A 12,681-nucleotide genomic window follows, 5' to 3' on the forward strand; every position below is an offset into this window, starting at 1 on the left:
CCTCCTGGTGGACAAGAGAGGATGAAAGGCCCTAAACTGGACTAAAACTGAGCTTACAGAGTGAACTGCACAGCAAGCCCAGATCTTGAACATGAAAGAGCCCAAAAGAGCCCCCAGTGGGATCTGAGCACATGGGGAGAATAAGCAAAACCCGTAGGTAAACAATGAGTCATTGTCCTGCCTTTTACAGCCATCATGTTGTTATTTTGAAACACAGTATTTATGGAAAGCGTGCTAGCAGCGCACTCAGATTTATGGCACAGAGGCCAAGAAAATGTCTTCCAGACCCCCTTTAAATTAGTATCCCCCAAGTGCTGAGTATCTTTTCCTGAGCAGCCTCTTGTCCGGCCCCTCCCTCTCATTTATTTATTAAATGCTTTATCTTTTTTGTGGGCGAATCTGCAATACAGAGTGGTTTTAGTGTATCTCCACAGTAGATATAGATTGGCAAAGACTGTTCCAAATACAGACATCCTTTTGCCATTATAGATAAAGCAAGTTGCAAGTTTTGGGAGAAAAAGGACTCCTCTGTGCTTGCAAGTTGCACAGACCAGATTTTGTCACACTCTGGAATGACTTAGCTGGAGCAGTAAGGCTGTTAGGTGTGGCTGCTGAAAAAAGCTGTATCTGTACTTACAGCAGAACTTCTTTCTTATCGATATTTGCTACTCGTTCCAGCTGTATAACTAAACTGCCTAAAGTATATTTTTCAGACCATATTAGTCACCTTTTTATTTAGTTCATACCCAGCTCAGGAAAGAACACGAATAAAACGTTAACTAAAAATGTAATGGAATGACACTATAATGGAGCACGTGGGAACCTTTTTGTTTTCAGTAATTTTAAAGATTATTTAGGTTTGCTGCTATATCCATTGTAGGTGCTTTTTGTTCTCTTTCACTTTTTCTGCCCTATCTTGCGTGAAACTGAAAAAGTGCTTTGGATCCTGGCAAAGCATTTCTTTCTTTTAGGTAAAAATGATCCTGCGTCACTTAGGAGTCCCTTGGAGAAGGTGGTGGGAACATAAGAAGCGAGGACCTGAGTGCTTGGCTACACACTGGTTACACAAAACATTGTGAAGCTTAGCAGAGAGAGAGATCCTCTGTGGTTACCAACCTCCGTGTCGAGGCGGTGGCCAGCTACGAGGCCTTGCTGCTCTCAGGTTTTTGCCATGATTTTCAGTGAAGGCAGGAGTCACACTGGAGGGTGGGAAAGTTTTTTCTTCTCTGGTGCATGACAGGAGTCATAACGCTCTTCACCTTCCTCTAAAGCATAATATCCAGGTTACTGTTCTGTTTCACGCAAATAGATTCCTGCAAATAACAGGGCTCCTTTGAGGCATGTAGCTTCTGCCCAGGTACGTCTGCACTGAGGCAGAGGATAGGTGGGAGGCTACAAGGTCCCGGAGCATTCTAGCAGTTTCCTCACCTGGGGGGTGGTGTTTCTTCCTGGATTTTGAGCAACAGTCACACAGGGATTATTACCAAGGAATGATTATTTAAACCAGCTTCTAAAATAGACTTCTGTGTCATTTTCATAACCCTGGTAGCTCTTCCAGGTATTTGAACAGCAAACACTTTTAAAAAACATTTACTGCAAGTAAATAATGGAGTTGCTATCTACAGTTAGCCGAAGGTCCAACATATCAGTTATTAACTACCATAATCACAGATTGCGATGGTTATCCGAGCCATTAGAAAGGTATCATTTGCATGTGCAATGTTTTTTTCGCAGCAGAATTTAAATGTGGAGGAGGAAGCTATACAGCAGCTGTATTCTGATTGAAAAGAGCCATTAGAGGACAGCCCGTGGCCACAGCATCGTGGTCAGTACAAAAGAGAGACTGGAAGCCTGTGGCCTTGTTCTTCCCCGTGCTGAGAGCGCTGTGGTCAGCACCTGCAGCTTTAGCCCAGCATGTTACCATTTAAAGGATGGGAGGATACGCATGGGCTGGTTTTGTATGCATTTCCAAAACTGACTATTTTCCTTCTTTAATCCACTGCAAACATTTCTCTGGCTAACACAACTTATTATTACTACATGTCGGGGCTTTTACTGCATAATCTTGGCATCAGCTGCAAAAGGCAACAGAGTGCTCCCAAAATGTATCTTGCACAGAAAAACATAAAAAGATAGAAGAGGCAATTCCAGCAAAACATCTGTGATGACATATTCAGCCCGTTATTTTGTCAACAGTGCAAGTATTTGATGGCATAATAAAAGGATACACTTTGCTTAGCAAAAACATTAAGGGATAACATCCAAGTTAAATAGGGTGCGATTAAAGGTTTGCTTAACCCATGGGATTCCACTTCCAGAAAAATAAAAACAGAGCCATTTTAATCCCTCCTTCCCCGTTCTATTTGTATGCTCTTGTTTGGGGTTAAAAAATCACTTTAAGAAAAGGGAGAGTATTTTTTTAATTTATGTTTCATAGCGAATAAGGAAGAAGTTTTGTAAGTTAATCATAATAGCAACAGAGTTCTGTATTGCAAAGGGGAAAAATCAAGCCCACCTGGGAGAAGAGATAACAGGAGTTAATCATGTGCAAACTGCTTTGAGGAGAAAGTGCACAATCCAATTTAAGCCTCATTTTAAACTACTCCTGTGCACTAATTTTCTGCTTCGTTTTATTGACATAATTGATGTTGTACTTCAACACATCATGGAAATACACTGCAATGAGCACATTTCCTTCTGATACATGTTTTTTCAAATAAATAGCAGAGAAATGATAATTTATTACAGCCTATTTTTCATATGAAAGACAACTTATATGTTTCTTGTGGGGTTTTTTTTGTGCTATGTTTCCTCTCTGCAAGCAAATAATGAATTCTAAACTCAGCCAGTACTGTAGCATCTACAGCATATTACCACACCGGCAAGCTTGGCATTCCGGTGGCGTCTGAGAGTCTCCAGAAGAAAAGTTTTTTCAGAGGGACACTTAGCACAGATGGCCAAAGCTGTCTACAGAAGTTACAACCATACAAATTTTTCTGAAATATGTACATAGAGGAAAATAAATATTGCCAGGTACAACCACCAGGAATTTCTATAGCGTCCCCCTTTCCAGAAAAGACAGTATAAAAATAAAATACAACTTGAGGCTTTTGACTGGCCGCTAAAGTACAACTGTTGTTGCAATTTATGAGCAAGTTTCCTCCTTGTAAAGAACCCGTACGCAGTATGTACACGCCCTAACTTCTGTGGCAGGTCTGAGGAACGAAGCTAAACCTTTTTCTTAAGGGCAGCATGAATGTTGTACTGGGTTTATGTCGGGACTCTGGGTACACGTCGCTTAGAGCTATTTTCAATTCCAGAGTTTTACAAATTAATTATTATTTACCTTGGTGTGGTGGGTGCTGTAATAAATAACAAGTGCCTTGATGAAGATGACAGAGAATGGAATATTTGAGTACGCAGTTAAAACTCCAGAGTTCCTAAACCAGAGAACAAATGTGACTCTGAGAGTAACTGCTTCAGATTTTGGAGAAATTCTGTTATTTGTATTAAACCTCCTCTGTTTCAAGTTTTGTAACCAGCTCAGCTGCCCCATAAAATGGAGGCTAACGCTCTGCCAGAGGGTAGGGTACTGTGCAGCTGTTCCAGTGACAAATACTGGAGATAAAGTCACGGTTCAGTTTTCCTGCAGGTGGGCAATCCAAAGATCTTGCCTCTTCCAGTGCAAAATACAGGAAAGAAACAACATTAGAATAACCTTGTTTCTCAGCAGAAATTGCCCTAAGTTTCTCAGCTGGAAGTCCTGCAGAACGCCAAGGAACTCACTGAACAGACACCTGATTTGCATTAGTATAAATGCGTGCAGAATGGCTGTGGTAGGCGCTTTTGTCTTTTCCCTTCTCCTTTCCCTGTGTTGCGTATTATTCTTCAAGAATATAGGAGAAATTATTAAAGGTGATTCATCAAATTCCTTTAGATTCATGTTTAAAGACAGTCTAACAAAATGGCATTATAAACTCCCCTCTTATTAGTGCTGTACGTGCCTTTCCTGCAAGGCTGCTTCAAAGCGACACGGTTCTTTACAAAAAAAAGAGCCTGAAAATGTCTCAATTGAGTTGGTAATTAATTTCTTTTTATCTCTCAGAGTCTCACATCTGGTTAATACAGCCCTCAGTTCAGCTTGTAATGGACTGGCGACAGTTCTGGACTCCGTGATCCTTGACTCCAAAGGTCAGCCTCCTGTCACTGGGCACCTGTGGGTTCTCTCTGGCCATTTGTGCCCTTGATGGTGCCTGTTGCTATTCATAGCCCTTTTAATTTCATTTTCTTTTCAGTCATGTGATGCCATGATCTAAGTTCAGCACAGACAAGTCTGTTGGGCTGCCAAAGCCAAAAGACAACCTACAGCAATTCTGAGTCGTGGAAGAGACATAGCAACCTTTGGGATTATTGCTTAGCAACTGCAAACACACAGAGGAGCAAAACTCACAGCGCGGCTCCACAGCAGGTCTGAGAAATCCCTAATTCACTCTAAGATTTTTAATGGTTGAGAACAGATGGGCGTATATTAAATTCCTCTTCATTTGCAAAGCCACTTTGAAAGCAGGAGGAATAAGATCTATTTTGATACCTGCTCTAAAGGTAAGAAAAACAGTTCTTCAAAGCTTCAGAAAGGAAAAGAGAAAGTATTTTTAAATTTTAATTGTATTGAAAAGAAGCTCATGTATGAAAAGGGTACTGGGCTCTTTGTGATCGGTGAGATAAACATGCTCAGTGAAGCAAGTTAGGGAAAGGCAAAACTATTTCCGAACGATAGAGTGTCAAAGAGATCGGACTCTGGTTTTGAAAAGACTTTTGTAACTCAGACATCTCCAAAAAATTCACCTAGACAAACTTTAGTCTTTCCTGGCCCTGTCCCACCCATCAAAATCCCCTAACAGAATAACAATGAAACCATAAAAATCTTATTTATGAGCAGATTTGGGGTTTGTACGGAAAACGGAGATAATCTTTTTGTACCTGCAGGGATTCCAACAAGAGTATTTCTCTCACAGAAGAGGAGCCAGGAAAGTGGCATCCTACTAAATAATGAAAGGCTTATCTTGCCTTCAACTTGAACAAAGGCTTACGGGAAACTTTATATCACATTTCAAATTTCCTGGATGTTTCTAAAGCTGGTCTCTGTGCACCATGCTTACTATTATTTGGGCAATCAAGCTTCCACTTGGGAATGTCATAGGCCGTGAGAGCTCTATATATTATGGGCTGAGTTCTCAACTCATGTAAATCAGCCCTGAAGTTTACGAGCCACTGGCGTCTTACACAAACTGGAGGTGTGTCCCTGTAATCCTCAACAAATTCCAAGTTTCAGGGCCTGATTCTAGCGCTCCTTTGTTGTTTATTTTAACAGTTACCTGCTGTCTGTATGCTCTTCCATACCCTCTTAGTCTTCTTTATCTGTCCTGCATTAATGCAGAGGGCGCAGTTTCTACGCTCCGCTGCAGTCCTTGGAGTGATATGAATGCTGCGGAGTTGAGATAGAAGAGTCGTACTTAGATGGGTTTGGTTTTGTTTTGTTTTGTTCAGAGACACAGGGGTACTTTATAAACATTTACTAATCCTCCAAATCATCCTAACAAATGGTTGAGAGCAGTGTAGAAAATACATTCATCATCATTCAGAAGCAGCCATCTCACAAAGCAGAGCGCAGTTGTCACTTTAACATTGCACAGAAACTGCAGAGCGATTTCATAAAGGATGTTAAAAAATAACAGAAGTATTTGAAACTGCAAGAACAGTTTATTTTGGCACAACAAAACCAGCTTATTTGGAACGTGACCAGAACATTTGGTTAACACCCTGCTTTGAACCTGAAAGAGTCTGGTTTTACAGCTTATTGGAAGGAACTCACCTAAGCAAGGAACAATTTTACAGGGTTGACAGGTTTTCCTTTCTACCACTATAAATCTGGACTCCTTTACAGCTCATGTCCTTCGGTGGCAAACCGGCTACCACCTTAAAACCCTCTGTGTGGGTCAGGCAGGCAGCTTGATCCATAAATCCATCTCACTCCCCAGCACATTGTCATCTTTGAAAACAAATTACCAGAAGATGCCAACAAGCCCATCAAGAAAACAGACCAAGAAGTTCAGTGCTGTGCAGCATCCTACCTATCCAAGCAGTTATTTGGACTCAAGCAATGGTTATGAACCAGAAGGTCAGCATATTAGTAATTATATTTGTGTGCCAGGAGGGCTGTAGATCACATTTATGCATCCCCTGGAAGGCCGAACTCTCTTCAGAACAGCTACAAATGCTTAAAAGGTATTGCTATGGATACTGGAAAGGCCTTAGTGAAAAGCACTTTTAAATAAGAGCATGAAAAGAATAGTGTGGCAGCAAGTTCAGAGCGGAGTTTCATCTTTCATTTGGAAAGGCGTTAGGCTCCCTCTATTAATGTCACCTTTCCCTTGCTGTTGTTTAAGACTGAGCGGGGGTTTTTGCAGCATGCTGGTGATTTTCCATGCCTTGAATCAAGTAGTTAGGCAGCACCCTCTCCATTCTATGTAAGTCCCATTACAGATGCAGGCGGTTATGGTGGAGACATAGAGCAATGGTTTTCAAATTGCGCCTTGTGAGCGACTCAGGTTCTCCCTGATATTTCACAGAATGAACGTTCTGAGAAGAAAACAGTGGAGTTTGGGAAATGGTAGAGGGAGATATCTGCAACTCTCTGTAGGTCTGTCTTTTACAGAATAATCTACAAGATTAAGTGCTTGTGAACAGTTTAATTACAGAGTTCATGGTATAGAGTTTCCCTTTCTGTAGGAGCTCTGCTGACCCATACACCTGTGTCCTTGTTACCTCAACAAAACATCCAGAGGAAAAAATAGTCATCAAAGTTGAAATTAAGTGGTCTATGGGAGAAGCTTCCTCACTGTTTTTCACAGCTACAGAAAAGATGAAGCAGAAGACAGCGTGTAGAGAAAGCTTGCTCCTAGGCATCTGGTATTTTCCGTTACTTGCTTCCTTCATCTTGTATCCAGTGGATTTCCTGGAGGCATGGAATGGGACTTAACCAGAAATAACGATACTAGGGGTAAGAGGAATCCACCGGTTAGAACTGGGGGACAAGACTTCCGAGCACTGTTCACCACTTGGTGTCTGAGTCTCACTGACCTGGAATTAATCACTTCTCTGCTGTGTCTCGGTTTCTTCTCCCGTAAGTAAAGAACACACTTATTTAGTCACTCTGTCTCCAAGGGCTGTTGTGATACATAATTAATCTTTATAAATCATTTACTGATCTTTGAAGTAAAGGGGCTGTAGTTATTTAAGAGTACAAAGCAGCAGTAACAGAATAAAAGGAACATAGGAAAAGAATATTCAGTAATTCCTAACTATAGGCTTTCTTCCTGTGTCATCTGCTAGGTCACTGCTGCATCTTTTGGCGTTATATATCACGCTGCTTTCGTTCTGGGTCACCGTGACTGACGTATGGCTGCGCAGCCAGAAGCAGCCCAAAGGGCAGGCCCAAAACATCCCAAACTTGGAGGTGAGAATAGGGTTGCCACAGGAAGGAAGAGGAATCAGGGGAATGATGAGCTGCCGTATCTTAGTAATTATGCTCCGTGGAAAGAGCGTTTTTACGAAAAGGTGCAGCAGAGGTGCCTGAGACTGCAGGAGACAAAGGTGAAGATGATTCGGGCACAAAAGACGAAAGAAGAAAAGATAAAGAGGAGAGAACCCTGGGACTGGCTGTCCAAGGCGTGGTTCAGTGAGGAGAAGGAGTCCCTAGATACTCGCATCTATTTGCTTGACAAACTCCTACCTACGTTAATCCCAGGAATGGAAAAACTGTTAATGGAAGTGGAAAGAAAGAACGTGCTTGCACCAGACAAAGAACCAACCAAGTTTAACCCCATTAATTTTCTTGGAGAATATCTGATGAGACATAACCCTCGGTATAGTATTTCTGCAAAACCAGGCCCGTACGTGAGAGGAATGAAGATGGTCACGGAGGAGCTAAAATCTGAGATGCCAGGTACAACATCAGAGAGGTGAGAGAGCTGAAAGCGCGGCTGGTCACAAGGCCGGAGCTGGTGTCTTGGTTTCTGTTTTACAGAAGGAATGGTGTGACTGCAGCCTGGCTGGCGAAGCATCGCACAAAATGAGCCTTGTGGAATGCAGGTGGTAGCTGTCTCTCATAAAAACTTGAGAAGCAGGACAAATGGCAGGACATGTCACATAAAATGAAACACTAGCTATTCCTGTTTAAGGCAATATTCTGCCCTTCGCAAGTATTTAATTCCTCTTTAGACTCTGTCTGAATTACGTATGTGGAATGCAAACTGCTTTCAAACCGGTCGAGGTTAGTGACAGCAGTTCTTTAGGACAGGTGGTGGTGTCGAAGGTCTATGGACTCTTCAGATCATTTCTTCTACATTCTTCCAAACTTAATATAAAGGTAACCTTTTTTCCCTCCTTCAGGATGATTTCTCTTGACAAAACCAATGGCATATTGGCAACAATATTGTCCTGGCAGATCGTAGAAACTCCTTCTCCTGGGATTTTTACTTAGGCCTTCCTTTCAGATTCTTTTTCCCCTTTAAAGTAGAAACTGCTTTTTGTTTTATTCTGTTGCTTATTTCCAGGGTGTATTCTAGGCTGCTTTCTTTAGTATAACATTTAATGAACATTGGAAGGGGGTTCCATGGCGTCTTACAAGATGCTAAGGTTAGAATGTGGGTGCATTAGGTGAACAACAGTGCTTTCATTTTCATTGCTCTATTCAGAAAAAGACAGAAGTGAACTTTTGTGTTTCCCGATGACCCAGAGGTGATTGTGAATGATGTCAAAATTACTCATTCACTAGTAGATCACTTTATTCTATATCTGTGTTTGTAGAATAATGACTTGTATTTGAATGGCTGTCTCTCCCATCTGCATAGATAGTACATACAGCTTGAAAATTGGTCTCAGGGTTTCAGTGTCAGGAATTAGGTGAAGTAAAATGTTGACATGTCTTATGTATAAAGTCTAAATGAAGATAACTGAAGTTCCCAGTATTATAGTGAGTAAAAGGATATGTTAAACCTCTCTCTACTGCTCTGAGTTTCTGCCGCTCTACATTTTTAGTTCACACACTGTTACAGTTCATAGGAACAAGCCTTGCGTGAATAGACTGGAGCAGTGTGGTGAGCAAATTTCATACAGTCACTTACCTCCACAGATAAAAATCATTTTAACTGACTGATTGTGGTCAGTGTGGAAGAGCTTAGCTTTTGGGGTTTCTTCAGGAGCAGACATACAGTAGTACAACCAGAACTGGTAAAAGATTTTCAATTTTTTTTTTTAATGCTGCTCCACTGAAACAAATGATCTGAGGCAACATCTTTTTTTCCTGTGAGCTTTCACTCAAGCACAGACTGTTCGGGGGGGATGTTTGGGATGCCAGCCTGCAACACCTTTGTTTTGGGGACTGTTTCGCCATTCATATTGCTTCACAGAGGGACACCGGGACGCCGGAAGTTCAGAACCATATCTTATTTTTATTTTTGCAAAAGAAATTGAATTAGAATACATAAAATTTCCTGGGGTTTTGGGTTGGGTTTTGTGTTTGGTTTTGGGTTTTACTGGTGTTTGGGTTTTTTTTTTTCCTTGCTAAAATACTCTCAGCTCATTGTGAATCAGAGCTTATTTCTGGAGAGGTCAGATTTTCCCATAGAATGCAAAGTGCTGTCTACCGGTGACACGTTATCTTGGCCACGGCTGTTAAGTTCATGTTTACATTTGGAGACAGGTTCTCAATTTGTAGCTACCAGAGCTGATGCAAAGGAAGTGACTATCAAGACTTGTAGGAATCAATCTCTCCGCAGACAGCACTGCCGCGGGGGTTTATGTAGCCATAGCTGTAGCAGGTTTTGCATATCGGCTGGTAGTAGTCTCATGGGATTTGCATTCACAGCAGCTCAGGATTTACATATTTGTGTATTGTGGGATTTGCATAGGATCCTTAAACCACAGCAGCACAGAGGATTTTACCGACACCATGTAGCACAGAGGCTCTTAATGTGAGTCACTGGCTTTCTAAACAGGAAAAGAATGTTACAAGAGAAATGCCAAAATCCCAACGCAGAAATGTGCTCCAAATCTCTCACATAAGCACCAGAAAGATGAGGAGTGAAATTCCGGCCCCAGTGAAGCTCCTGGGAGCCTTGACATTACCTTCGGGAAAGGCAGGATTTCAACACAGGTTCTTATCTAAAGCTGACCGTCCCTCAGTGAGCTCTCTCAGGCTTCTTCCAGTCTCTCCTGAACTGCCACCTGAGTGGGAGTCGAGGCATGCAGGAGAACAGACGGAAGAAATTCCGTATCCCAGTGGACTGATACGTGAAACAGAGACTTGATTTGCCCAGGGATGGTAGTCCTTCAGTCTGAGTCACCCGTCCTCGTGTGGGAGTTAGGCGGCTGTCTTCCTGAAGAAACATGTTTCATTCTGCAGGGAGAAGTCACCCTTGCTGCCACCTCATCTCTGGAAATGTCTAATACTGAAATGAGCTCACTTTGAAACGGGCGCCCAGCGCTGGAACGCCCTGTCTTGCTGTTATTGTCTAAGGGGGAAACATTTTTCCCATACCAGACAGAGGATGCAGCTGCCTGGTGTTTTAGGACCCTAGAAATAAATGCATAGTTGCAGCACCGCGCAGGTGCAGCACGCAAGGTAACTTGTGCTGGGCACTGCCCAGATTAATCACCAGAGTGCCTCGGCAACTCCTAGCATGGCCTTAGCTCTGCTTTCAGCTTGCAGACCACTCCTGAGGCGGAGCTGCAGCTAGAAATGGTCTGGTTTTCTCTTTCTGTCTGTAGCATACATTGGAAAAAAATCTTTTGTCCATTTAGCGTGGTACCTGCTCCATACCTCCTCTTTGCTGTGTCTGTGAAGGAGTCAGGAGGTAGGAAATTATTTTACCCTTCCCCTGCTATCAAAGTGCCGGAGGCTGAACTGTCTCAGCAGGCACTTGTGCAATGCCCATGATTAAGGAACCCAGTTATTCATTAAGAAACCTCTGCAATAAGTGGTCATGAAGAACAAGTACCTAGTGATAAAACTGGCTGTGATCAAAGTACGTTGCTGTACCATGTTAAACAGGCCTTTCGATTCATTAAAGAAAATATAATTGTTTTATAATTTCTAGGATGACCCCATAGCAACAGAAGAGAGCCGGGACAGAATCAGCCCATCTTCACAATAGGTGAAGCTCAGGGAAGAAGGGAGCAGAAATCATTACTTAAAATAGGGTTTCTGGACTAGTGTGTTTTCAGGTACAAGAGGGGTGATTCCCCTTACTCTGACTAGCCTGAGAGGGTGTGCGGGAGAGCCACGGAGGTGAGCAGGGCAGCTGCCGCAATGCAGAGAGATTCCAGCAGCCTGCGTGAGCAGGAGCTGTTCTCCCCTTATGAACTGAACCTTTGGCTTTAAGAATTTTTAACTTCCTAAAGGCTTTTTTTTTCCCATTTCCTAAATGAACAAACTCAAAACCAATGCAGATAAGTTCTACGGGATCAATTTTATTCAGTTCTTTTGTTGTGCAAAATGGAGGATTGGGAAGAACATGGCTGGGTGGTTCGAGAAGCAAAGCAAACGGAAGGAAGAGGAAAGGAGGTATTTTTAGTCCAAGCTTGCAAACTCTACGTGTCCAAAGTGATGGAGGGGTTGGTGTATTATCCCCGTCGTAAGGCAGTAAGGACTTTACTGTGTGAGACTGCTTAAGAATTTTCATTGAACGTTGTTCTCTGCCAGTGAAGCGCTCATGTGAAATGGGACTTAGGCTTTGCGACAAATGCATACTGATGCAGTTTTGTCGGTAAATCAAGTGTAGCAAAATCAAGCACCTCTGTTCCTGCTAAAATCGAAAGAAAATTGCAGGACACCAACACAATAAATGATTAATGCCATTATAAGTGTGCAGGTAAAATTTATCACTGTTGAAACTACACAAACTGGGAGAGCTGTACGGATGATTTTGCCTTAAATGTCTACTGTGTACTCTACAAGAGGCTCTCTCCACATGCACGTGTCTGACAATCAGAGGTTATTTCTTCAGATTCATACTTACACTAGATTTCAGGAGATGAAACAAGTCAGAATAGAAATACTCTCACCTCCTTGGTGCTGCCCTCTGAAAACACAGATGACTAACATCTAGTCCAATAGTCACACTGGTAATTTTGTGCCCCGAACACCAGGTATTTCTTTGGAAAAAAATCTGCTTGTACTAGAAGGACAAGAATTTCAGTAAGAAGTTATTTCCTTTCCTTTAGTTCTTCAGGGTAGGCTTAATCTAGCTTAAAAATGTTTATGATGGTATCTTTCTAAACCACGTTCCCATGTCCTACAGGCTGGCCAGGATGAAGTCTGAGGCAAAGAGCAAACGTAAGGAAAGGGAGCAGGTGGACAATATGAAGTCTCAGGTGAAAGAGATGAGAAAGGAGGCGCTGGCAATTCAGTTCAAAGAGTGGACGGTGGATGTCAGTGGCAGAATACCGATTGCACTGGTAACTAGAGATGATCCCTGGTAACACAGTGCTACGATTGTGCCAGACAGGCGGCAGGTTTGTGCTAGTGCCGTCTGCCCTGGCACGGCAGCACGGAGCGCAAGGACGGGTAACGGCTCCGACATCCCTTGGGGTCAGGGTGCCGGCCGCTGTCTGCCGCTC

The 12,681-nt window shown here is 42.5% G+C and overlaps 1 protein-coding gene across 5 annotated transcripts in view; it reads left to right on the top strand.

Moving 5' to 3' along the window:
* EFCAB5 (EF-hand calcium binding domain 5) overlaps positions 1–12,681 on the top strand; it is a 42,602-nt gene that overhangs the window by 1,249 nt on the left and 28,672 nt on the right. For 4 of the 5 annotated variants that reach the window (XM_075112751.1, XM_075112753.1, XM_075112755.1 and 1 more), the window contains exons 2-5: positions 4,106–4,191; positions 4,296–4,468; positions 7,393–8,021; positions 12,363–12,519. In XM_075112751.1, coding sequence (XP_074968852.1) covers positions 7,459–8,021; positions 12,363–12,519 — 720 coding nt within the window. In that variant the 5' untranslated portion in view covers positions 4,106–4,191; positions 4,296–4,468; positions 7,393–7,458. Of the gene's footprint in view, positions 1–4,105; positions 4,192–4,295; positions 4,603–7,392; positions 8,022–12,362; positions 12,520–12,681 lie in introns of all 5 variants that reach the window. The other variant, XM_075112752.1, reaches the window with a different exon arrangement.

The sequence above is a fragment of the Phalacrocorax aristotelis genome, chromosome 18 (assembly GCF_949628215.1).
Source record: "Phalacrocorax aristotelis chromosome 18, bGulAri2.1, whole genome shotgun sequence".
Classification (NCBI taxonomy): Eukaryota; Metazoa; Chordata; class Aves; order Suliformes; family Phalacrocoracidae; genus Phalacrocorax; species Phalacrocorax aristotelis.